A 26937-nucleotide genomic window follows, 5' to 3' on the forward strand; every position below is an offset into this window, starting at 1 on the left:
GGGCTAATGACTCCTCCAGAAGAGGGGGTCTCCCCTGCCTCAGGAGGCGATCAAAGGCAGCACATACCCCTGGCAGAAACCCATCGGGATGGTGGGTCGAATCCTGATACTTTCAAAAGAGAAGCGCAGGAAAGCCTTGCAGCTAGGGGGCTTGAGTAAAGACTTCTATTGTTCTTTGAGGAAGAGGGTAGTTAAAAGGTGTGGGAAACTGGGGTTACTGACAGGGGTGGGTGACAGTTTCATGTTTCTTTATGCGAACCACTCCTCTTCTGTGTCATATCTGTGATGTATTGGTGCTGCTATTGGAAATGTATTATGGGAAAGGGGGAGGGAGTCTTAAAAGTCCATGCAACCCCACACTCGGGGTTCCTACTCTTTGTGTATTTGAACCTTGTTGCAACAAATAAAGATCAGGTTTACTGACTGCTGTTTTGCTTCTTTAATCTAACTGGAGACTCCTTCTTTTGCTGACCAGAGGGACTCGCGGGGAGTGGCACCCCAACAAGCTGGGCAGCGGAGTAATCCCGCGCCCCAATATTTTTTCCTTATCAGCCTTTTCCGATGACACTGACTAGAAGCTGAAGGAGGAGGAGCCAGCAATGGAAGGTGACTCAGTTGTGGAGAGAATAGCTGCTTAAGGCAGGAGAAATTCTGGTGCCCCAAAAAGAGCAACATCCTTGCCAAAAGGCTTCAGCAGGCTGCAGTCCACTATGCAGTAAGGATGAATGAAGCTGTCAATTTTGGTTGCTCTCATTTTTTCATTTTCCCAATTTTAAGTTCTCCATATTTCCACAGCAGTTTGCATTAAAAAAATATATATTAAAGATTTTCTTGGGTAACAAAAGTATGTGCATTGTCTCTTTTTTCAGATCTTGCATTTTTAAAAAATGTCTTCAGCAATTTAATGCAATTTTCTCCTAATATATGCATTTTTGCAAAGCAATTTCCCCTAATGCAATGCATTTTGGTATATTATATTCAATAATATATGCATTTTTATGCACACTTTCCCCATGTATGTACATTTTTGTACACATTATTTATGACCAAATTTGGAGAAGTGGAGAAGTGTGAATTTCAAAGTACAGCTGCGTTTTGGTTTGCAAATTAGGTAAGTTTACCTTTAAATGTGTACTGAATCAACTTTCTCCCTCATTCCTACTTGTAAGTGAATCTTATGGAATATAGTAGGACTTACTTCTTAGTAAACTTGCATTAGAACAGTTTTCATACAAAATTACTCATTCTTAAAGGAAACACAAACCCCCGGAACCTAGTGCCACTTGGAGATTGGGGCAGGTGCAACAATTGTACTTTAGATCTCAGTGCTAAAGCCATTTATGTTCCCTGCGGATGTCACAACTTAAAGCTAATTATATTATATAGTTATATATTGCTTAGACTGTCTTGTTTTGTTTTTTAAGATAATGTTAAATTGTTCCTTCCATTCTCCTCCCAGGCCTAAGAAAGCAATCAGTTACATGCAGAAGCCTCATGCTCTAATGATTTCATGTAGAGCAGTTTCCCTTTTGACAAGACTTTGAATAATATATAAATTGAAACTGAATCCTGGCAAGACAGAGGCATTATATGTTCCAAGTACTTGAGTTTAGGAGGTGCACTCCCTTGCAAGGAGCGGGGTCAAAGCTTGAGGGTACTTCTGGACCTGGACCCAACATTGTAATTGGAGGCTCAAGTCAGAGCAGGAACCCCTGCCCTCAGCCGCAAGCCCAGGGACCCCAAGGTTCATCTAGTCCCACCCCCTGCAATGCAGGAATCTCAACTAAAGCATCCATGACAGATGGCCATCTCACCTCTGCTTAAGAACGTCAAAGGAAGGAGAGTCCGCCACCCTCTGAGGGAGAATGTTCCATTGCTGAACAGCTCTCACGGTCAGAAAGTTTTTCCCAATGTTTAGGTGGAATCTCCTTTCTTGCAACTTGAAGCCATGGGTTCGAGTCCTACCTTCCAGAGCAGGAGAAAACAAGCTTGCTCCCTCCTCCATGTGACAGCCCTTGAGATATTTGAAGATGGCTATCATATCTCCTCTCAGTCTCTTCTGTTCCAGGCTAAACGTACCCAGCTCCTTCAAGCACTCCTCATAAGGCTTAGTTTTTAGATCCTTGAACATCTTGGTCGCCCTCCTCTGCACATGTTCCAGCCTGTCCTTCTTAAACTGTGGTGCCCAGAACTGGACACTTGGCTCCATATGTGATCTGACCAATGCAGAAGGAATTACTTCCCTTGATCTGAACACTAGACTTATGCTGATGCAGCTAAGAATAGCATTACCTTTTTTTGTTGCTGTATCACACAGCTGACTCGTGTTAAGCATGTGGTCTACTAGGACCCCTAGAACCTTTTCACATGTACTGCTAATAAGCCAGGTGTCCCCTAGGCCTATATTTGTGCATCTGGTTCTTCCTGCCTAAGTGCAGAACCTGACATTAGTCCCTATTGTGCCCAGTTACTGTTACACTGCAACATTTTGTTGCAACGTCCAAGTCCCAACTAATGCCAGGATGCCTAAGCTAGGTCAGATTTGCCAACATTTGTGTCCTTGCACAAAGACACAAAAGTACATTTTGTCAAACCTTAAAATATAATATGATGCATCCATTTGGGACCTCCCTCTCATTCTCATCCCATTAGAGGTAGAGAGTGTGGTTTCAATTGCAATCAGCTGTGTCCCTTTGCATCTCATTGAAATTGGTCTTGAGGGGTATAAAAGGCCCTTGATAAGGAAGCTTGGTTTCCCCCCTCTCCACCCAGTGTCTTCTGCCAGGAAGGATTTGTAGGTGGGCCTTGTGGTAGCTTGTTCATGGTAAGTATCTCCCCCCCCACCCCCGCTTATGCTTCTGCAATCTCTAATCCTTTGAAGCCATGTTGGAGTTTTATAGTACTATTTTGGGTATCTTCTGCTTTGTAAATTTCTCTGCCTGGTTTTACCACCACCACCATTTTCTGGCATCAAATCTTTGGGTGCAATCTCTTTCAGAGTGGGATGCTAGCATGGTCCTGCTCTTGCAAGTCATGGCAGAAGCCCAGACTTGCAGCTCTGTGGAGCTTGCCTTGCTGCACAGGATGGGGCTGCAACTCATTATGGTTCTCAACAGTGTTGTGGATGAACCTGACACACCTTTCTTGTCTAACTTACCAGGGACTCCCTGAGAGGGACCATTAAAGCTTCTAAATTGGTAACAACATAAAAAAACCCTTTGATTTTAAGGTGAACTGAGGCCTGAATTCAGTGCCGGATTTATGTATATGCTAAACAAGGCATAGCTTAGGCCCCCACTCTCTTGAAGGCCCCCACAAAATTTCCACTATTAATATACTTCTTCTAAACTGTATTTCAGTTCAATAATTATTTTGATAAAATATATTTTGTTATGTGCAAATGGCTTTAGATACCTGTTAGGTCCATAAATTACCATATAGCATATTCAACACAAAAAAAGCGACAATTTGTTGTTGACAAAGGACAGCTGGACATCTAAATGGCCCCATTACCTTCAGGAGCTTAGGGCCTCATCAAACCTAAATCCGGCCCTGGCTAAATTGGTGGAACTGTGAGACCAAACACTTGCCTTTCTACTGATGGTCGTTTGGAGAATTGTTTCTGGTGCAAGAGAGACAGTGTCTAGGATGTGGTTTGGCCCTGGATGTTGAAAGCTTCTGAGAGCCGATGTTTTCTCTGTCTTCAGGCTCATCCAGACTTGCTTTTGTGCCACATTTCTAGGCACAGGTCTGGGCTTCCAAGTGCTTTTCTGGTTTTTTACCCTGGCACGTTCCCCACGAAAACCTGCTTTTTACTGCTGATTCTGAGGAAATGGCAATCTTTGAAAAACCTGAATTGTCATGTGTTCTGATTCAACATTAAAGAGCAGGTCTTCCTGGGGAAAGTGCCAGGTGTGTGTGTGTGTGTGTGTATGTGTGTGTGTAGCGCTTGGACATAGAACTTTAAAGCACAGACCTGTCTAGAAAGTACGGTACAAAAGGCAAGCGTGGTGGAGCCCAGAGTACCAAAGAAAAGAATTGTGACCCGAATAAGCATGTCTTTGGTGACACCCATGTTGTAGTTATGCCACTGCTCCTCTTCCTATCTGCAGTGATTATCTATACAATTTCAGGGTGTTGGCAAACCTTTTTTTTTTTTTTTTTTTGCCTCTTAGCAGATCAAATTGCTTAATTAGAGGCAGATTGAAAATGGGCTATTAAAGACTGCAGACCTAAGCAGGTCTGATTGCACTTCACTGAGGTTTAATTTCAAGTAAGCATGTTTGGGATCATGGAGTGTCCCCACTTGATGGGTGTGGAGCATGTGCAGAGTGCTCCATTTTTAGGACTCACCAACTTGTGTCCTACATGCATGCTTGAACTAGGGTCAGGGGTCTCAGGGTAAGTTTCAAAACTTCTGAGAAGGTTAACCTAATAGCTTTTAATGGTTTTGCTGAGGCAGTGTCTTGTCCCACTGGTTCATCCAGCCCAGCAGGCGTGGCTGACACAGGAGGGAGCTGCCCCACTGGCACTAGAGCAGTGGACTCATTCTGGTGCATATTGGCTGAAGCTGATGGATGCTTGGAGCCCCACAACAACTGGAGGGACAGGGCTCCCATCCTGAGGGGGAGCACCCAGATTTACATCCTCCTTCGGCCATGGAGCTCAATGAACTCCATGGCGGTAAGACAACCTGTTACTGAATGTTTGTTGGACCTTGTCCAACCTGCTGCATTGCAGATGTTTTCAAGTTATAACTCTAAAAAGACCCAACCAGCATGACAGGGAGGATGGGAGTTGTAGTCCTGCAACATCTGGAGGGCACCAGATGTTTTTGTCCAAAGTCTGATTTAAAGATCAGGACCAGAGATGACAGACGCTGGATTGGGAGCCTATTGGGAATAACCAATCCACAAGCTTGCACTATACCCCTGAAATAAGTTTGCATCTATTATTGTTTCAGCTTTGCTTGCGGAAAGTCTCCAAAGGCCTGGGCCAACTTGAAGCCTACATTGATGCAGAAGAAGGTGTGGCTTTCCAGATGGATAACAACCTGATCTGGGACTCATTGGATGGCCAATACACATGGGCCATACAGGGTCTAACTGAAAAGTTGGCATCTAGCAAATTCTGGGTCACTTGTCTGCCTATGGGAAAGGTTATGCTGAGAAACTGGGCAGGGAAGTATCTCGCTGCAGTGGCTATAGGAGAAAACCCAGTAAACTTCCCCATCCAGCCTGTTCAGTACTCAGAAGATCCATCTTTGCAGTTTGAGGTCTTTTACAAGGGCAATAGGGTGGCTTTCCAGGCCTACAATGGGCTGTTCTTGACCAGGACATATAGAGGGTTCACTTCAGTTGAAGCAGCCAAGTTGGTCGCTGATGATTCCTGTTATTTCCGCCCCCTGATTGGAGACCTCCTCCCCCCAAAGTTCAAAATACTGAGGGTGATCACAAGCGATCTCTCTCACATGATATACCACCACTCTGTCTTGAATAAGCAGGTCTACGCCAACCGGGGGGAAGCAGCAGTGAGGCACACTTTCGACATGACTTGGGAGACGACCGTTGCAGACACCGTTTTCTGGAACAGTCTGTGGGGGCTTGGTGTGGAAACTTCCTGCCACTTCACTGTTGAAGATGCAATGCCTCGTTTGGAGTACACGGAGAACAATGACCGGACCGTCCTTGTGCAGAGGAATATTTCTCAGAGGCTCACCCAGGAGGTGCTGGTGCCCCCCCACACTGAAGTCTTGGCCAAGCTTGTTGTCCACAGAAATTCTACGGCTACTGTGTCATTCACAGCTGTCATCCAAAAGGTGAAATCAAATGGGGATGTGGTGATGCTGAACAAAGGTGGGCTCTGGAAGGGTCTTGTCTACCACGGGGTCCGTCTGGAGATCACCAAGCGGAAGCTGAGCGAGCGCAGACCTCTTGAGGAATGCCCCCTCCTGTGATGTTACGGGGAGTGGTGTCCTTCCAAGGGGGCCACGTGGACTGGATGGCAGGTGGCTCACCCCTGAAGAAACATAGCTATGGCTGCTCAGATTCTGGACCATCCTGTTGTCACTTTGAAGACTATTCCTGCTTATCAAGGCAGGCAAGGACTGCTTCCTGGCTGTCTTCTGGCAGATCCTTTCTACCTCCTAGGTGCCTGAAAATGATGGCTACCTTTTTTATGACAAAGAGGAAGAGAGCTCCTTGCCTTTTTAGCATAATTAACGCAACTTAAATAAAATGGTGAATTATTTTTTTGTCTCTGAAAAATGCCTTCTGCCTCTTTGTGTGTGTGGATAGGTTTAGAGTAGGGACACTTGTGGGGGAAAGGGTCACTGCTGCTGCTGCTGGAAAACACCCCAGTTTCAATGGGAAAGCTGTATGGAGAATATTTAAAGTAACATTTTGGCTGCACACAAACCATAAATTTCAAGCACGTGGCTTCCCCCAAATAATCCTGGGAACTGTCATTTACTCCTAAAGGTTAAAGGGACCCCTGACCATTAGGTCCAGTCGTGGCCGACTCTGGGGTTGCGGCGCTCATCTCGCTTTATTGGCAGAGGGAGCCGGCGTACAGCTTCCGGGTCATGTGGCCAGCAGGACTAAGCCGCTTCTTTCCCCCCCCCCAATTTTTATTAGTTTTCACAATATTATAAACAAACAAACAAACAAACACACACACAAGACAAACATAAATCATAGCCTTATTGAAAATTACAGTTATTAACTTTGTTAAGTGACTTCCTCGCTTCCCCTTGGTTGAATTTCATTGCATGTCCTTTTAACAGTTTTCCAAATCCCAATTTTTATGAAATTTAACTTAAATATTAACATCCTTAGATCTTCACCTTATGGAATTCAACATATTCATTCATCACTTAACATAAATAAAATCCTAAGCCCAATAAGTATCTGCAAGCTATTTTCAGTTAGTTTAACTTAACAAATTTAACTAAATAATCATTAAATTTATTCCAATCTTCCTGATACTCCTCCTCTTTCTGGCGCGGACTCTTCCGGTTAGGTCGGCTAGCTCCGAAAAATCCATCATCTTCATCTGCCATTCTTCTATTCTTGGTAATTCTTGGGTTTTGCACTTTTTAGCTAACAAAATACGAGCAGCAGTTGTGGCATACAAAAATAATTTAACATCTATCTTGGGCAATTCCAAACCTGTTATTCCAAGAAGAAAGGCCTCTGGTTTCTTTATAAATGTATATTTCAACATTTTTTTCAATTCATTATAAATCTTTTCCCAGAAGTCTCTCACCTTGGGACAGGTCCACCACATATGATAAAAGGTTCCTTCCTTTTCTTTAGCCAACCATATGTCAGGAGTGCTCTGATGGTGTTTCCTGCTTGGCAGGGGGTTGGACTCGATGGCCCTTGTGGTCTCTTCCAACTCTATGATTCTATGATATTCATAAAGACCAGGCAGGATTTCTGCCTGGAAGACATATGAAATACAACATTAGAAGCAAGAAAAGGCTGTAAAACAATGTTGATGTTTATTGATGCAGAGAAAGCCTTTGACAATGTTTCCTGGAGTTTTATGTTACATAATTTAGAGAATATGGGGATAGGTCAGGATTTTAAAAATGGTATTAAAGCGATCTATCTAGAATAAAAAGCTAAAATTATTGTAAATAATGTGGTTTCAGAGGAAATTAGAATTGAGAAGGGAACCAGGCAAGGGTGCCCACTTTCCCCTCTGCTGTTTATTTCAGTACTGGAGTTCTTGGTGAGTATGATTAGAAAAGATGAACAAGTTAAAGGTATTACAGTAGGTTCGAAACAATATAAATTAAAAGCCTTTGCTGATGATCTAGTTCTGACATTACTAGATCCAGACTCCAGTGCAGTCAAAGCACTGGAGCTGATACAAGAGTTTGGTCAGTTAGCAGGATTTAAATTAAACAAGAGCAAGACCAAAGTTTTTTGACAGAATTACGAGCCTGGTAGATGAAGGAAACACAGTCGATGTAGCCTACCTTGATTTCAGCAAGGCATTTGACAAGGTGCCCCATGATATTCTTGTAAAGAAGCTGGTAAAATGCGGTCTTGACTATGCTACCACTCAGTGGATTTGTAACTGGCTGACTGACCGAACCCAAAGGGTGCTCATCAATGGTTCCTCTTCATCCTGGAGAAGAGTGACTAGTGGGGCGCCACAGGGTTCTGTCTTGGTCCCGGTCTTATTCAACATCTTTATCAACAACTTGGATGATGGACTCAAGGGCATCCTGATCAAATTTGCAGATGACACCAAACTGGGAGGGGTGGCTAACACCCCAGAGGACAGGATCACACTTCAAAACGACCTTGACAGATTAGAGAACTGGGCCAAAACAAACAAGATGAATTTTAACAGGGAGAAATGTAAAGTATTGCACTTGGGCAAAAAAAATGAGAGGCACAAATACAAGATGGGTGACACCTGGCTTGAGAGCAGTACATGTGAAAAGGATCTAGGAGTCTTGGTTGACCACAAACTTGACATGAGCCAACAGTGTGACGCGGCAGGTAAAAAAGCCAATGCAATTCTGGGCTGCATCAATAGGAGTATAGCATCTAGATCAAGGGAAGTAATAGTGCCACTGTATTCTGCTCTGGTCAGACCTCACCTGGAGTACTGTGTCCAGTTCTGGGCACCACAGTTCAAGAAGGACACTGACATACTGGAATGTGTCCAGAGGAGGGCAACCAAAATGGTCAAAGGCCTGGAAACGATGCCTTATGAGGAACGGCTAAGGGAGCTGGGCATGTTTAGCCTGGAGAAGAGGAGGTTAAGGGGTGATATGATAGCCATGTTCAAATATATAAAAGGATGTCACATAGAGGAGGGAGAAAGGTTGTTTTCTGCTGCTCCAGAGAAGCGGACACGGAGCAATGGATCCAAACTACAAGAAAGAAGATTCCATTAGGAAGAACTTCCTGACAGTAAGAGCTGTTCGACAGTGGGATTTGCTGCCAAGGAGTGTGGTGGAGTCTCCTTCTTTGGAGGTCTTTAAGCAGAGGCTTGACAACCATATGTCAGGAGTGCTCTGATGGTGTTTCCTGCTTGGCAGGGGGTTGGACTCGATGGCTCTTGTGGTCTCTTCCAACTCTATGATTCTATGATCTAAAATGGCTGTTCCTCTTGTTGCTTCTCCCACTTTCTGGACAATGAGGTTGTCTGCAAGGCCAGTGAGGAATCTGTTTGACCTTATGCTCTTGGTATAGAGGTCATTAATATAGGTATAGAGGTCATTAATGAATAAGCTTGGTTCTTCCCCCAACCCCTCTGTCTTCTACCTCTAAGGGTTGTGGGAAAGCAGCTGATGTACCTGTTGATATACAGTGGTACCTCGGGTTACAGACGCTTCAGGTTACAGACTCCGTTAACCCAGAAATATTACCTCAGATTAAGAATTTTGCTTCAGGATGAGAACAGAAATCGCGCGGTGGCAGCAGGAGGCCCCATTAGCTAAAGTGGTGCTTCAGGTTAAGAACAGTTTCAGGTTTAGAATGGACCTCTGGAACGAATTAAGTTCTTAACCCGAGGTACCACTGTATTGCTAATGGTGATAATATTTTTTTAATTGAATAATGATGCTTCTGAAATCTCTAATAATTTGAAGCCTTGAATAAGTCTCATTCCCTCTATAGTGGGGCTGTGGTTTTTTATGGTAAGTTTATGCCTTTCTTAGCCAGGTTTTCATAATCTCTAGCATGCACTCCTCAGGCACAATCTGTTTCTGATGACTGCAAGTTTGTTTATTCAGAAAGCTATGCTTTCAAATTTAAAAGCAGGCTTCTGGGAATGCAGTGGAGATCTTTACCTTGACTTAAATGCTTGCTCATCTGCTGTCCAGATGTTGCCAGCTGTTGAACAACTTCAAGGCCCTCTCCTTCCTTATAGTTCTTTTAGTGGATCGGGACCAGGCAGTGCTTCGAATGAATGGCTGTTGTATGTGAAGTGGGACACCTTTCTTTATTTGTGAAGAATTTTAAGCTGCCCTTCATTAATTAAATGTTTGATATCAAGGTGGTGCAGAAAAAAGTATGACTAAAGATGGTTCACCCACCGCTGATACAAACACAAAATATAAAATGATAAAAACATGATCCAAACAACATTTCTATTAAAACTAAAAAAAGGAATAGAATCTAGTAAGTCAGATTTAAACAGTAAAATGCATGGAGAAGTGTGACCGCTGTACAAGTATATTGGGGAACAGAACCATGTTCCAGAATCCTGTGGGCTGCCCCTGCCTCTCCATATCTCACTCCCCTCTTTCCTGGGTCAGATGTGAGGCTTCCACGGAGCTCACTCCAAATGGAGGCCTGAACTTGCTCAAAGACGGGCATTGGTGCTTGTTCCTGCATTGTGGAGGGGACCCAAATGTGGTGTCAACCAGGTGTTGCTTATTATTACTGTCAGTGGCTCTCCGAGGTGTGTTGGGCAATGGTCTTTCTCAGTATCAGCTCGTGATCCCTTCTTAGACTGGATCTACATTGTTAAAAAACGCTGTAGAAAAAAAATGCTATAAAAGCTCTCAATGCAAAATCCCCCTGGTGACAGATCACAGCTCTACACCGCCATCTGGTGTCACATGTTTATAATGCAGTTATAATGATATAATTGATGAGTGTAAAAAGGTAAAGGGTAAAGGGACCCCTGACCATTAGGTCCAGTCATGGCTGACTCTGGGGTTGCAGCGCTCTGAGTCCTAAGTGTAGATTTGAAGCTGGGACCTTCTGCTTGTACAGCATGTGCTCTGTCACACAGTGAGGGCCCCCAAGAAAGGCACCCTTGATGCACACCCCACCTCTCCCAGCTCGAGGTGGCCCAAGGGTGCATACTTCACCCCCACGTCGTCTCTGTTCTCAGATGCCCCGTGCAAAGGGTGAGAGGGCATCCTGTGCATTTGCCTGCTCTGCAAGATGCGACTGCAGCTGGGCTCCCAGGTTGTTCCACCTGCGCCTAAATTTCTGAATAATGTCATGGATAAACTTGATAGGCCTTTTCCCTTTTTAGCTTGCCCATGGCTGGTTGTGGTCCACAAGAGCTTTTAGAATGGTAAGCGCCAGTGCCAGATTTACGTATAAGCTAAACAAGCTATAGCTTAGGGCCCCACCCCCCAAAATACTTTAAGGGGGGGCTGTATATACATTTCCAAAATAGAAGGTAAAAAACAAACAAAATAAAACCTACATACAACAACAGTGTTTTAGTTTGTAGGCTCCTATGATGTTAGTAATGGGCCCCGCCTGCTATATAAAGAGCCCCGTTACCTTCAGTAGCTTAGGGCCTCATCAAACCTAAATCTGGCCCTGGTAAGCACACACATTGTTTGAGCTAAAGGGGACTGGAGGTGGAACTGTGGGATCAACCTATCCATGAATGGCCCTTTTTGTTTAGATTGGAGAGTGGCTGAAGACAGAGCCCTGACAGGCAGTGGGAGGGGCGCCTAAACCCTTCCCTCTCTGCCATCCCTACACCCCCCTCACCAAATTGTCCTTACAAGAAGTTTCAAATGTTTCAAACTTGGAGCAAGGAAATGGGTATAAGAACTTAATTCGTTCTGGAGGTCCGTTCTTAACCTGAAATTGTTCTTAACCTGAAGCACCACTTTAGCTAATGGGGCCTCCCGCTGCTGCCGCACCGCTGAAGCACGATTTCTGTTCTCATCCTGAAGCAAAGTTCTTAACCCGAGGTACTGTTTCTGGGTTAGTGGAGTCTGTAACCTGAAGCGCCTGAACCCGAGGCACCACTGTACTATACTTCGGTTGACGCAGCCTAGAATAGCATTAGCTTTTTTTTTGCTGCTGCATCACACAGTGACTCATGCTAAACTTGTGGTCCACCAAGACCCCAAATCCTTTTCACATGTACTGCTAGTAAGCCAGGTGTCCCCTATCCTATATTTATATATATATTCAGCGAGTGCTGAAGACACACACTTCTCTACCCTGACCTTTGGCACTGGGGTGTGTGTTCTCAGGGGCCCCCCATTCCTGTGACTGAGTTTTAAATTGTTGTAAGCTGCTGTGGGACTTGCTGGTGGAAGGCAAGCCATAAATGTAAACAAGAACAGCAGCACTAACAATGGCTCAATAAGCAGGTCATCGTCTAATCTTCTAGGCAGTTCCTTTTTGCAACCTGCGTGAATAACCCAGGAGTTCACCTGCCTGGGGCATCCTTGGAGAAACTCCTCCCAAGGTGCTCCAGTGTAAAGACAGGTCTCAACTGTGTTTTAATGCATTTATTTCTGGAACTCAGCAGAGTGGTTTCTTGCCAGATAATAACCCTAATAGTGAGTGTGGACTTGGTTTATTAGCATCCCTGCTGACACCAGGGGGCAGTGTTTCTCTACACGTTGCACCCTGCAACATATTGAGACAGGTCCCGACCTTGACAATATAATCTCCATGCCACCCTGGAAATGAAAATAAAACAGATTAGGACACATCCAACAACACGCTGTGTACATGTTACCAACTTAAAACATAGCGAGTTGTTCTTTTTTTCTCAATTTGGCTTGAAGCTGGCCATGACCTGAAGCTGGAGGAATGTGTTGAACTCAGCCTTTGCTTTATCTGCTTTCACCCCTCTCTAATTATTATTATTAAAACGTTTATGGTGGTTTAAAATACACACACACACACACACACACACACACACACACACGCTGCCCTGAACATTGTCACTAATACAAAGAGTCAGATATAAATATAAATAGACTTAACAAAAAATGGCAGCCTCCGCAGAGGGAGGGTGATTCTGCTGGGGATGTTAATGATCTGGTCAGACCCCGCCTGGGTATAAGACAGAAATCCCCTAAATACAGGGCAGGCTTTGCATAAGGAACCAAGACCAGTGAATCAGACAGAGGTACAGCAGGCAGGCCTCTCTTGCAGATGTGGACTCAGAGAAGCCCTTAGGTGACACAGTCACTTGTTTCTTGTGGCAGAGTAAGGTAAAGGGACCCCTGACCATTAGGTGCAGTCGTGGACGACTCTGGGATTGCGGCACTCATCTCGCTTTAGTGGCCAAGGGAGCCAGCGTACAGCTTCCAGGTCATGTGGCCAGCATGACTAAGCCGCTTCTGGTGAACCAGAGCAGCGCACGGAAACGCCGTTTACCTTCCCGCCAGAGCGGTACCTATTTATCTACTTGCACTTTGACGTGCTTTCGAACTGCTAGGTGGGCAGGAGCAGGGACCGAGCAATGGGAGCTCACCCCGTCGCAGGGATTCGAACCGCCAACCTTCTGATTGTCAAGTCCTAGGCTCTGTGGTTTAACCCACAGCACCACCCACATCCCTACTGTGTCAGAGTAGCAGTTCTCTAATGCTAAGGCTGGTAGTGTGACCAGTTCAACCACACAGGGCACCAAAACAATGATGTAGAATGGAGTGCCAAAGGTATCCCCCTCCCAAATGTTAGCGTAGCACAAGACACTGCTGAAAATTGAGAGCCCAAAGGCCACCACTGTCCAGTGGCGAGCGCTGAAAGTTTTCCTAGGGGAACAGTTAGGGCCAGAGGCAACAGCTTGTGAGGGAGATGGGGGGGGGGCAATGTCATGCATGTGAAACTGTGATGTCCTGATGCTGCACATGTGAACATCACACCAGGCAGAAGCTTCCCAGGCACCAGGGGAACATTTAGTGGACCAGCCTAGACCCCTTAGTCCAGTGACTGCACACCATGGTCATCATCTAATGGCCTCACAGTATTCCCCAGCTCACACTTTGGGAACAACCATGTTACAGGCCATTTCCAGCGTGACCTTGTGCTTCTGCAGTGACTGGGTGTCTGGGCAGACGCCTCCACCTCTTGCAAGGAAACGCCACTAATGCTTTCTCCCAACAGACTTCTTACCAGGCACCCATTCCATCCTCTGAGTTGTCGACCACAATCTTAGCACAAGCCACATCTGGAGCGACGTTGTCTGTCAGCAGTTCTGCAAGGAAAGAAGATGGAATACAGACATGAAAGGTCCCTGCTGGGATGCTATAGGTCTGGATAAGTTTTGCGGTGATGGGGCGTGGGTGCAGGTAGGATTAAAAAAGGTTTAAAAAGGTAAAAAGGGAGGGTGTAAAGTAGGCCAAACAATATCGCTTGACCCATCCATGGTTGTCATTGACAACTGCCCATTAGCATGCAATTTGAAATGCCCTGCTGCATCAAGAAGGATGCAATATTTCTATACCCTTATGAATTCCAAGTCAAATAAATGCATTTGCTGAGGTCTCACTCCTGCAATGTTCAGTTATATGTGTAACTTGAAATCCCCTGGTTGGGGGGGGGGGCATTTCAGGGAGGAAGCCCCAGCCAGCAGATACATCAATGTACAAATACGGTCAGGCTAGACTGCTGACCCACGGCTATCCTACTTTCTACCTTTGGGGTTGTGGACTCCACACCTGCAAAGAGCAGAAGGTGAGGTAAGACAACTGGTCCTTTCTGTCTCCCAAAAGTGTTTGATGTGGCTTACATCACAATTTAGATCAGGGTGGGGAACATGTGGCCCTCCAGATGTCGTTAGAGTCTAGCTTCCATCAGCCCCAGCCAACATCTGGTGGGCCAAAGGTTCTCCATCTCTGATTGAGGCAAAACTCTCTCCAGGGGAAGCCGATTCTCACCAGAGCATTGAATTCTGCACATGTTGGAACTCTGCTGACTGCCATCCTGGCACCAGTAACGACTGTTGATCTGGAAGATACCAAAGTCAGTGCTGCCATCGTAGTCATTGTAGTGTGTGGCAGCAGTATTATAGCTGCTTTCGTGGCATGCCGTGCAGACCCCTGAGACAGATACATAATCAGGTCAGAGCTAAGTGCACACAGTCTTCACCTCCTTCCCGCAGGTGTTTCAAAACCCTGCCTTATCAGGAGCTGTTCAGAGAGTCAGTGATCCGGACGCGGAGGGGGGCAGGGGAGCTGCCCAGCAAGGAGTCACAGGGCACGGCTGCCCCACCCTTCTCCGCCTGTTCCAGGACAGTTGAGGCGCCTGGCCTCCTCCTCACAAGCAGGAACGGCAATAGCTGACCTCATGCTACCAGATGGGCAATGCATGTCTGGATCTGGGATTCTGCTGAGATGCATCCCCCCCTCTGCCCCTGGGATCATGCTTGGTTTGGAGCAGGTCTCTGTGTGAAGCCACTCAGGGTGTTTTGGTTTTTCCACAGCTGCAGCTGCCTTGAGGGAGATATCTTTTGGGGGGGTGGTCTTCAGAGAGTATCCACTAATTCTCCTTTAACAATAGCCGGGTGCAAAAGAAGACAGAACCCCTGCACCTTTCCATAGTTGCCTAAAAAGGGGGGCAGGATTTCATAAAATGCAGCTTGTTGTGTCAGCTACCTGCCCCACACCTGACGCAGCATCTGCGGGGGGGGGGGGGGAGGACACAGAAAACAAACCAGAATGGAAATCATGCTGTTAGAGTTCAGACTACTACAGTAGTCATTTCAGTTTTGTTCCACCTCTGAACAATTCCATCTCCAAGAAATGCCCCTGGCTTCATCCCATCCACCTCAACGCTGCATCCTTCCACTTCTCCCTAGATGGATGCACAAACCATCCTCTTCACCCCAGTTCACTCATTCACACCATCATTTAAACCCTACTCCTGCAACCCTATAGCACAGGGGTCCTCAAACTATGGCCAGCGGGCCAGATCTGGCCTGCCAGGGTCCTGAACCTGGCCCACCTGCAAGGCCTGAGGCTCGGAAACGGCTGGGCAGGAAGAGCCCTGAGGTAAAACACGTGAATGTAACAAAGGCCTGGTAACGCGGTTGATACTGCCAGCACCAGCTGCTTGATAACGGCGCACGGCCCCTTTAAGCCACCAGAGGGGGGGACGGCAAAGGACCCCCTTCCACGCCAGCCCTTGCCCTCCTCCCTTCCCCTCCGGCTGGCTCCATGCTCGCCAGAGCAGCGCCTCACCGACCGGTTGCGCACACAAGTCCCATGTGGCAACCTGGGCAACCTTAAAAGTTAGGGAAGCACCAAAAACACAGGCAACATATGCAATAGAATTAGCAAGAAGAGACGTCTGAATCACAACAGTTTATTGTACAAGGGAATCTCCATGTAAATAGTGGTGGGTTAATCTTTAAAATAAAGCTCTCCACCCAAACTTCCCCAAGTTTGAAAATAAACTTCAATGCAGAGAAAGTCACATGCATGAGGAACAACAACATCAAAAGAAGAAATGAAGTATAAAGGTGAGGTATAGGTATAGGTAATTTATATTATTACTGATAGCGCCTGTTGTGTGTCTGTTCTGGCTATTATTTTGAAACAAGGTTTTTTTAAAAAAAACACAACAACAACATGAAAAAGAGCATGTTTCTGGCACCTCTTTAGTCCGGCCCCCAACAGTGTCTGAGGGACAGTGAACTGGCCCCCTGTTTAAAAAGTTTGAGGACCCCTGCTATAGCAGGATGCAGCAGAGCATGTTGCAGATTAGCTATAGAAATGTGGAGGGAGGCCACCTTCCCCTCATAATGACAGCCAGACACATGGTCAGGGAGACCCAGAAGATCAAATACTCACCCCAAATGGAGTGTGTGTGTGTGTGTGTGTGTGTGTGTGCGTGCGTGTGCGCATGTGCGCGTGTGCGCGCGCACACACACACACACACACCCCCGCATGCCCCACTCTCAGATAATTTCTGTCTTTTCATCATGCCTGCCTAGTCAAGACCCAGATGTCCCCCAGTAGACTCACAGTTGGCCAGGCTGTAGCCAGCATAACCATCTAAGCCCAGCTGCTGGAGCCTCTGAGCCAGCGCACAGCGCCCATAGACCAGGCCTTCTCCTGTGGCGAGGAGACCGGTGAGCCAGGGCAGGAGCCAAAGAGCCTTCATCGTCGCACTTCAGGAGGGCAAGCAGCAAGGTGAGGGTGTCACGCCTACTTTTATAGAGGCTCTTTGGCACTCCTCTGGAAAGCAGCCAAGTCGGTAGGACTTCAAGAGACCTTTGAGGACGTTGGCCCTGACCTTGCTTAGCTAACCAGCATGTGTGTGTCAACAAGAAGCAGCAGGCGTGACTCCCTGGGTCCCCCTCCCTGTGGCAGAGGGCTGAGAGCTGTAGCTCCAGCTTCCAAGTTGTATTACTAGATTGTAATTAATTCATTTTTTTTAAAAAAAGTATTGCCATACTATATTTGATAAATTCACAATATAATCAATTTTATTCCTGTATTAGAATTTTAATTTTAATGCACAAATAAGGCAGTTTATGGGAACTTTCTATGGGTGGTATTCAACCAAGTCTTACTCAGAATAGACCCACTGAAATTAATGGACCTCATTTTGTCATGTTCATTAATTTCAACGGGCTATATTCAATGAAATCGTTGCACTAGCACAGCGGTATGGAAACCTTTTGACTCTGTGGGTCAGATCCTGACCAGAATCAGCCTTGTGAGCCAATGTTGACAAATGGGTGGGACCTCTCACCTGACAATCACATGGCCGCCTCCTCCTCCTATTCCTATAGTGATTGGTTACCTCTCTATGAGCCTGCAGAGTTATTCTTGACAACTTTCATGACCTAGTCAAAAGGACTTTCCTAGGATTGCCTCCTGACTTTTATCTTCCCACCTTCTGAACCCAGAGCAAACAGTGAGGTGGTTTGATTCTTGCTTCTTATTCTGTGTCCAGTGGAAAATCTGGCACCTGGCTGTTTGCAAAGGAGTCATCTGGCTCCAGCGGCACAGACTGTTCCTTCACCGCTGGGAAGGGTGCCAAGCGGTTTCATACGTGCACATTAGTTCTCCATAAACAGAAAGCAGCCCTATATTATGTGGCATGACCCTGCCTTTAAAGCCTCTTCAGAGCACATCTTTTCCTTCAAAGAATGCTGGGCATGGTAGTTTGACAGGAATTGTAACTCCCTGAGGGGTAAACTGCAGTGCCCAGAATTCTTTGAGGGAAGCATCCTCATGGATGCAGAACATTATATGGCAAGTGTGAACGTGCAACTTCTGCAGACTGAAATGGCCAGTTATGGTGCAAATAAACTGGCTTCAATAAGGGATTTTCATACAAATGTTAAAACCTTGAACTTGGTAGCAGATTGGCAGCCAGTGCAAATCTTTACTTAGAGGTGTAACACGCAGGCAGGATCTCAGGCCTGAAAGAAGTTAAGCAGCAGCTTTCTGCAGTAAATGGATTTTCCAGACCAAGTACAAAGGAAGCCCTGCATAGACACGGACCATTAGGTGGAAGACTGCCTGCACTTTTGCTTTTTGTCTACAGAGAAAAAGTACTGGCCGAATGATTTTTGGGTTGGGAGAGGGTGTGTAAAATGAAAGCTAGAAAGAGAAGGAGTCCGGAATCAGAAGAATCTTTATTTGCATCAGCCACTAGCCACAGCGATAAAATAAAATACAATGTACTGAAGACAGAGGTAAAAAGGTAACTGTACAAAATACGTTCTAGAGGCTTACAGCTATAATCAAGTAATAGCTCTTATTCTAATTGCCCCTGCTAAAAACCTTGCAGTTTTTGCTGTCACCTGCTCATCTTGATCTGCCAAGAGAAAGGACACTGTGGCAGTGGCTGGGCGACCTGGCATGGACAATAATAGAGGGGTCATAACCTCACGCCTCAAATCATTATAAAGAGTGCAAGCCAGACGCACATGAGCCACTGACTCAATACTGCCATCTCCACATGGACATGACTGTTTTTCCAGCAGGATTTTTTGAAACTGACCCTCAAGTACAGCCGAAGATGAAAGTGCAAAAGTGCAAAAGTGAAAGCGCATCTGTATTTTGGAATTGTTACATTTTGCAAATAGGGTGCCAAAGTGTCAAAATGACTAGGTGGAAAATAATCATACCATGGACAAAATTTCCTTATTGTGACCAAAGTGTTCTGTCACTCAGTATCATATAGGCACTGTCTAATTAAATTATTTGCTTTACAGAAGCCCAGTGTTAATAACTGTTGTGGTAATAAACCAGAAAAGTAAAGTTTTTAGTTGACAATTTTAGTCCAAGTGCTCTCATGCGATACTAAAGGTTTAAATTTAGGCGAAGCCAATAATTAAATGCCCTACACCAAATCTGTAATTCAACAGAGGGGAAATTCGCCTGTAAGCACAATGAAGCACTTGGAACACAGGATGGAGCAGAAAAAAACTGCCTTAGGAACTTAGATTGAACAGCTTCTGTAGATCCAAGGTGAGCGCCTGTCCATATCTGAGCCCCACATAATATCTGTGCTGGGGGTTTAGCTTTAAACACTTCAAGTGCTGATGGTATGTGATTGCCACCCTTTGTATGGAAAAAGCGTGTCAGAATTTTGGCACTTTGAGATGCTTTTTCCTTTGCATATTTCTGATGTGCGCCCCATGACCCTGTTGACTGAAAAATAAGGCCAAGGTGTTTAAAGACTTTAACTTGTTTGATCAACTGATTCTCCATATACCATCTATGGGCCCTATAGTTCTTGAAAACTCAATGACTTTAGATTTCTTGTAATTCATAGCCAGCTGTCCTGAGAATGCCCAGAAGGAGTCTGGAACATTCCACCTACAGCCTTACATATCTTGTATTTTACTGTTGGGTTGAATATATTATTTAGACTGTAATCTGCCTTGAGCAGATTGGAAAGACAGGATAAAAATATTTGTAATATATCCATCTACTATATATTTTGGAAAATTGTTTGCTTGCTATGCATTTGGACTCCCACAACCAAATTTTCTGTGATGATTCCTGACATCAAGGAGCAGTTCTTCATCTATGCTCTCACGCAGATCAATGCCATTTTGAATCAAGGTGGCAGATTGCAAAACTGCACTGATTTTATTATTACTATTATTTCTTAGAAATCCCAAGGAATGGCAAGTACAAGGCTGCTGGGTTCTAATGCATTGTGAATCCAATACCAATATCATGGATGCAATTATTACAGTCCCAATGTGGCACTCACCCTCCAACTACCCAGTACAAATTGCTACAGCAGGGCAGTTTCCAGATGGCAAAAGCCGGCTACTGTGCTGAACTCATCCGAGTCCCATTCGGGCATCCATGTCACCCCATTGAGTTCATGGTTTGCAAGAAGAGGATGAGATTCTGCCAAATTGCTCAGGGAAACAGGGCATCCTCCTTCACAAGTTGAAAAGCAGAGGTGGGAAGGTCTAAGGAGGACACGGTGGCTTTTGCATGGAAGCTGCTGATATGGGGTTCTGACTCCTCCTGTTATTCCCCTTGGAATTCCCTGGATTCGGAAAACCTTACTAACTAATGGACAGTTGCTAATCTCCCTTTCCTGAGCAAGATTATGGAGTGAGGGGTTACAGACCAGATCCATGTGCTTTTGGAAGAAACTGATCTTCTGGATCCATTTCAAATGGGGTTTAGGCCTGGTTTTGGCACAGAAACTGCTTTGGTCGCTCTGTATGATGACCTCTGTCGAGAGAGAGACAAGGGAAACATGTCCCTGTTAATTCTCCTTGACCTTTCAGTGGCTTTCAGTACCATCGACCATGGTATCCTTCTAGAGCGGCTGTCTGAGTTAGGGGTAGGTGGCACTGCTTTGCAGTGGTTCCAGTTCCTACTTGGATGGTCATTCCCAGAGGGTGTTGCTTGGGGAATGCTTTTCAGCCCCCATGGAAATTTCAATGTGGGTTTAGGGTTATGGGCTATGGTTAGGTTTAGGGTTTGGTTCTAATTCACCAGCATCAGCCTCCAAACAGCAAACTAAAAAAACTAAGCAGAACAACCGAGAACAAACAAAACGTCCAGCAATGAAAAAAACCAGTGGAAAAGAAACTAGCTGAATGCAAAAAAGAGGCAACACCTAGCAGAAAGGACCAGAACCTGCCCAAAGTATGTAAATTCACCAGTAACACGTATATTAAGCAAAACCACCAAGAACAAAGAAAGAAGCACCAAAGATGAAAAAAAGTATTGAAAAGAATAAAAAAACCAGCTGAAACGCAACAAACAAATGACCAGAAACCTTCCTCTAGAGAAGCAAATTCACTAGAAAGACAAAAACCTGGAATACCACCAAATGCATGAGAAACTCAAAAAACAAACAAAAAGAAGCAGAATCACCAGATATAGAGCTATATATTGTATATTTACCAGATATACAGAAACTAAGCAAAATCACCCAAAATAAAGCTAAACCACCAAAATGAAAAGTCAAAATGAAAAGTAGAAGCAACCCACCGAAAACAATGCAAAACCACAAGAAATGCAAAAACGAATCAAAGCAGCATAACGAAGATAAGCAAATTCACCTGAAACACGAAAGCTATGGAAGACATCGAAACACATGGCTAAAGCACCAGAAACTAAAAAAGCAAATGAAAGGCAAGGGCAAATGAAAAGAAGCAGAATCGCCAGAACCTCCCCGCCCCCAAAAGCAGCCAATTCAACAGAAGCACAAAAAGAAAGCTCTTTTTCTTTCCTTTCTGCATTAGGCTGTTTTTCCTTTGGTGGTTTTTCTTGTTTCATGTTAATTTTTATTCACTTTTTGGTTTCTGGTGAATTTGTTTCTTTGCCAGTGGTTTTGCTAGTTTAAAATAGTTGTTGTTGTTTTTTGAATTTCTGGTGAATTTGCTTCTTTTGCATTTTATGGTTGTTTTATGGTTTGGTTTTTTTGGCTTGTTTTAGTTGTCATTGGTTTTTGTATTTGTGGTTGTATGGCCTCTTTTTGGGTGGTTTGGCTCCATTTCTGGATTTCTAATGAATTTGTTTCTTCTCTTGTGTTTCTCCATTAGATAGGTAGTTTTGCTTGTTTCATGTTATTTATTATTTGTTTTTTGGTTTCTGGTGAATTTACTTACCGTATTTTTCGCTCTATTGGACGCAGTTTTCCCCCTCCAAAAATTGAGGGAAAATGTGTGTGCGTCCTATGGAGCGAATGCAGGCTTGTGCCTCCTCTGGCAGGGAGAAGCTGCACGGGGCTATGGCTTCTTTAGCTCCATGCAGCCTCTCCCGGCAGGGAGGGATTGCGCGGGGCTAAACAGGAAGCCAAAGCAGCCAGCGGGATCCATCCCGCTCACTGCCTTGGCTTGTTCCATAGCCGCGCGCAACCCCTCCGGCAGGGAGAGGTTGTGCGCAGCATGTACGCTGCTCTTTGGGGCTGGGGAAAGATTTTTTTTATTGATTTCCCCGTCTAAAAACTAGGTGCGCCCTATGGTCCGGTGCGCCCTATGGTGCGAAAAATACGGTAATTGGCAGTGGTTTTGCATGTTGTGGTTTGGAATTTGGTGGTTTTGCTAGTTTTATAATAGTTCTTATTGGTTTGGGGGTTTCTTGTGCATTTGCTTTTCCATTAGTTGTTTGCTTGTTGGGTTTCTGGTGATTTTGCTTCTTTTCAATTGGTTATTGTATTTCTGGTTGTTTGACCTAATCCAACACCACAGGACTAGACCAGTGGCGTAGCGTGGGTTGTCAGCACCCGGGGCAAGGCAAGTAATTTGCGCCCCCTAACCCGTGGATTTGCGCCCCCTAACCCTAACCCCCAGATGTTGCGCCCGGTGCGGCCGGGCCCCCCTGCACCCCCCACGCTACGCCACTGGACTAGACTGTGCTCTGGACACCCCATGAGATTCATCTGCTATAACAGCAGTCAAGGTCTTGATGGATGCAAGCAATTTTATCTTCAAAATGCCTTGCAAACAAGTCACAGTGAGCTACCATTGGTTCTTCCCCCTTCTTTGATTGAATTTTACATTTCTGGTGGTTTGGCTTCAATTCAGGGTGATTTGCTTGTTTGGGGGATTTGGTGGTTGTGCTTCTTTTATAATTTTGATTGGTTTGTGGGTTTGGTGGTTTTGCTTCATTTTGGGTGGTTTTGCTTGTTTGTGGTTAGGTGTTAGGGTTAGTGGGTTAGAGTAAGACTTTTAGGGTTAGGGTTGGGGTTAGGGTTAAGCTCACTCCTCCACCAGTGTATGTCTCAGCCAGTCTCAGAATAGAAGTTTCCTTTTGTTTTGCTTCAGCTTGTGCCTGCTAGGTCAGGGAAATATAATAATGTTTGCGTTCTTGTTCTTTTTTCTCAGATGGGAGCGGGTGGTGCTCAACCTCTTGGGCTTGCCAATCGGAAGGTCGCTGTTTCAAATCTGTGTGACTGTGTGAGTTCCCCTTGCTCTGTCCCAGCTGCTGCCAACCTAGCAGTTTGAAAGCATACCACCACAAGCAGATAAATAGGTATCACTGCAGTGGGAAGCTAAACAGCATTTCCATGTGCTCTGGCACTCGTCACGGGGTCCCGTTGTGCCAGAAGTGGTTTAGTCATGCTGGCCACATGACCCAGAAAGCTGTCTGCAGACAAATGCCAACTCCCTTGGCCTAAAGTGAGATGAGCATCACACCCCAAGTCCAGGGGTCTTTTACCTTTTCCTTTATTTTGTCTTAATACTTTTTATCTTTTCTGGGTTTTCTACATTAGTGGATGTGACGCCAGGCATTATTTTCAGCTCCTTCTCTATCACTTAATAAAGGTCTCGGGAAATATTTCAAAAATCCACAGTGCATGAGACTGTTTGCTTGTCCTTCCCAGTTCCTGTTTGCAGTGGGAGACTATGGCCGCCATTTTGTGCTATGCCACACGCTTCAGAGCAGCCATGTTGCAACAAGTTGACAGTTTGGACTTGGGAATTGAGACAGAGAGAGGCAGAGACCTGTGCTGCATTGTAAAGCATTTTGGTGTGCAGAGGCTCCATATGGGAAACTAATACAGGATTCCCTGATAAGCTGCCTGCTGTAGGAATGTAAATTTGCCTGTACCTGTGCTCTGCTTGTACATTTGTACGTAAACCAAATATTGCATGGATAACTAAAGTCTTCAGTGCTCACCCATCCCCTGGAACAACCTCACCATTTAGAAATGGAGAATGGAGGACAAAGCATGCCAGGGGTAAATGATCACAGCTTCCTTGCTTTCTTGTATGAGAACTGACCATGCCATCAACCCGTCTCATATGGGCCCCGGTCGAAGTCTAAGCGCTGCCGGTTGTGGTTGGTTTTGGTAAAAAGGGGATTGGGGGAGGTGCATGGGTTTTTCTGAATGTGCGTGTGGGGACACTCCAGTGAATGTTTTGAGTTTGTGAGACGTTGGAAGCAACGTGTGGTCTGTGACTGAGTGAGAAATGATGTTAGGAGGACGGAGTATCCCAGTGCCCCAGTATCTCAGTGTCCAAGTGTTCCAGGGTCACAGGGTCATGGAGAAAAAGCAGTAAAACAACTCCCACGACCCCCCTGCAATGTTTCCTGAACAAACTGTAAAGATGCCACAAAGGGAGAAGATTGGGGATTTTAAAAACCCTGATGAAAAATAGACTCCAACACTTATGTGAAGTTCCTGACCGTCCCCCATGGCTTAAGAAAAGTAGAACTGTGAAAGCCAAACTGTGCCCAGTATGGCAGCAAGTACAAGTTAAAAAGCCAGCAGGATGAAGGCTCAATAAACAGGTTGCCTGGGAAGCAGCATCTCTTCACTACTCAACACTACCTATTTGGTCAGACAAGCTGCATCCTAGCCATTCTTAGCCCTGTCTTCCAGCACCTGTTATAAAGGTATTCTCTTAAACAAAGGTTGGAGACACCACCATATGTGGAGGGGCAAATATGGCATCTACGTTTGGCCCGATGGAGACCACAGCCCAGCAGCTCTTGGCATGCAGCAGTTTGGTACTGGTATGCAGCAGCCTCCCATTGTACTTGAAGCTCCTTGATTGGGCTGAGACCAGCAGAATATCCGCTCCGCTCTGCGCCCCCCCCCCGCCTCAGGGCCCCTGCCAGGAATCTGTGGTATGAGGGAAGCGCAGATATTGCATGCTAATCCCAGATAGGGACTGGGAGGGAGAAGGCAGGAAGTCATTCAGAACCCCCAGCGTTTGGGGTCCAAGGTTGCAGAGATTCTTGGCAGAGATTCTCTTCTTCCCTGCCCTCTGTTTATGGCACATTTCCTTCCAGGGTTACAATTAAATTGAGAATGGATAGTGGAGGACAACATGGGCTATAGAGCAACCAAGCTAAAGTTTCATTAACAGGCAGTTTATTGTGCTCACATAAAAGGTGAAAACAAAGAAATCAACTAACACATGGACAGAGAGCAGTACCTTAAATTAACATCTGACTCCCACATGAATGTGCTACTCTTACTCCCACTCCCGTTTTCAACTGTTCTCATCTAGTGCACAAAGCTGGTGAATTATTGTGCAGTATCAAAAGCCCGCGTTCTGTGGTGAGGCATCCATCTTGAAATGGGCTTGAAGAAAGCAGTGGCTAAGGCGTGGCAGTGAAACTGTTGTAAGAGTGTATTCTCTTGCTATGGTGAAGGAGGAGGGAAGTGCCTGCTGGACTGAGGTCATCTCAGGCTGCAGAAGTGACAAGAAATTGCTCTAGCTAAAAATGTAAAACTGAAGAGCTTTGGAAGGTGACATTAATTAATTTAATGATGTCCCCAAGAACAATGGGGTGTAGAAAAACCGTACTGTGCCTTCTGAGCAGAAGAGAAATAATCTGGGAAATCTGTCTATCTGCCCCCCCTCCGCAATCCTCCCCTCCAACACCCTATATGGGGATGCAACTGAGCTGCAATGAAATGCTAGGCTGCTGAGTGAAGAGCAGGAGAGAAGCTTCTGGAGTCCAGCTTCTGGGGCAGCCCAGGCATCGTGAGCTGGGCAGACATACCCTCCCTTTCTCTGACCCCCTGCCTAGATTGACAGTGGAGCTTCCCAGCCTTACTCAGCCCTCTCAGCTCCCCTTGAACGCTGCTTGACAGGCGGGCAGCTCCCAGAAGGCATTTCCCACCCAGCACAGCATAAATTTAAACTGTGCAGGTTCTGCTTTGAGCACTGTTCTTCTCAACTACTCAAAATTCAACCCCCTTCAGCCACTATTCTGCTCTTAAGTGTAGAATGGATCTCCCTTCTCCTCTTGTCTGTCTGCTTCAGAATCCCTCAAAATCCAAAATGAGAGCAGAGTCAGGATCTAAACTGAGCTAAACAGGCAGGGCAGTGATGTTACAGGCTATTAAATGGGCTTTGGGATTTTCTGCCAGATTATGCCCACTAGCGTCCTTTCCTACAACAAATTAGGGAGGCAAAAGGCAACACTTGGATAATCTTAAGGTCCACCACCAAGAATTCTTAATCCATCTGTTCTGGGTTTGAGTTCGCTTCCTGCTGCCGTGCATTTCAATGATTGGGAGAGGGAGAGCAGACTGAAAGGCAAGGTCACTACAAAATGGCAAAGCAATAGGCAACTGTGAGAGAGGTATCAGCTCCACCTTGAACATGGAGGGCTGACCACACTATCGTCTGTGGGAAGCAGCATTTAATTGCTTTCACTCTCCTCAAAAGGGAAAGAAAAGCCATGGATCCCTTTGAAAAGCAGCTATGGTCCCCAAAATGGGGGTCAAGGAAGGGTGTCCAGATGTTGACTAGCCTGGCAAGCAGACCAACAACCACAGCAGTCAGAGAGGGTCGCTGCCACTCAAGTTGTTCCGGCTTTTCTTGCGCTTTGTCTTGGCTGACGGAGAGGAGAAATCCAGAGATTCGAGACGAAAGGGACGTGGCTGGGGCATCTCCACCGTTTGGGCAGGGGGAATAGGAGCCAGGCTGGAAGTCAGGATGGAGGTATTGTTGTTCAGCAAAGGGGGAGAATTATGGGAAGCTGCAAAGGACAAAAATACAGACACAGACACACACACACACACACACACACAGAGAGAGAGAGAGAGAGAGAGAGAGAGAGAGAGAGAGAACATTGAGATACTTGGTCTAATTTCAACATGAAACACTACATCTCCCTGGAGAAACCTATACATCACTTAGCATAAATATTTTTTAATACTCGGGGCTGCAGTCCCACCTCGCTCCACTCACCAACCCATTTGCCAATCCTGCAACTTCCCTCTCTTTACCTCACCCCCCCTTGCCCATCCCCTCCTTCTCACAGCTCACCTGAACCCCCTT

At 45.6% G+C, this 26937-nt stretch overlaps 3 protein-coding genes across 16 annotated transcripts in view; 1 reads left to right on the top strand and 2 right to left on the bottom strand.

Annotated features, from left to right (window-relative positions):
• Positions 1-343: 343 nt before the first annotated feature.
• LOC310752278 (uncharacterized protein) lies at positions 344-6080 on the top strand. The gene is made up of 4 exons (XM_083592339.1): positions 344-715; positions 1460-1892; positions 4964-5027; positions 5504-6080. The coding sequence occupies exons 3-4, from the start codon at positions 5016-5018 to the stop codon at positions 5954-5956; spliced, it is 465 nt and encodes a 154-aa protein (XP_083448465.1). The 5' UTR covers positions 344-715; positions 1460-1892; positions 4964-5015; the 3' UTR covers positions 5957-6080.
• A 6149-nt stretch (positions 6081-12229) lies between these two features.
• LOC310753201 (lysozyme C-like) lies at positions 12230-16882 on the bottom strand. Its single transcript, XM_083594259.1, has 4 exons — positions 16715-16882; positions 14627-14788; positions 13863-13944; positions 12230-12418 (listed from the first exon to the last, which is right to left on the bottom strand). The coding sequence occupies exons 1-4, from the start codon at positions 16851-16853 to the stop codon at positions 12352-12354; spliced, it is 450 nt and encodes a 149-aa protein (XP_083450385.1). The 5' UTR covers positions 16854-16882; the 3' UTR covers positions 12230-12351.
• An 8114-nt stretch (positions 16883-24996) lies between these two features.
• Positions 24997-26937, bottom strand: part of KIF17 (kinesin family member 17) — a 38680-nt gene continuing 36739 nt past the window's right edge. For all 14 annotated transcript variants that reach the window (XM_083592169.1, XM_083592167.1, XM_083592165.1 and 11 more), the window contains one exon: positions 24997-26635. In XM_083592169.1, coding sequence (XP_083448295.1) covers positions 26436-26635 — 200 coding nt within the window. In that variant the 3' untranslated portion in view covers positions 24997-26435. The remainder of the gene's footprint in view (positions 26636-26937) is intronic.

Source organism: Podarcis filfolensis (assembly GCF_964270895.1).
Source record: "Podarcis filfolensis genome assembly, chromosome: 17".
NCBI classification, from domain to species: domain Eukaryota; kingdom Metazoa; phylum Chordata; class Lepidosauria; order Squamata; family Lacertidae; genus Podarcis; species Podarcis filfolensis.

What these genes read in the sequence shown, in the direction of transcription:
- LOC310753201 (XM_083594259.1), bottom strand. Translation starts at nt 16,853, where the DNA reads ATGAAGGCTCTTTGGCTCCTGCCCTGGCTCACCGGTCTCCTCGCCACA. An exon ending in GTGCAGAATTCAATGCTCTG is followed by an intron (nt 13,945 to 14,626) that starts GTGAGAATCGGC and finishes CTTTCCTTGCAG; the next exon opens with AACTGCTGACAGACAACGTC. An exon ending in GAGGATGGAATGGGTGCCTG is followed by an intron (nt 12,419 to 13,862) that starts GTAAGAAGTCTG and finishes TTTCATTTCCAG; the next exon opens with GGTGGCATGGAGATTATATT.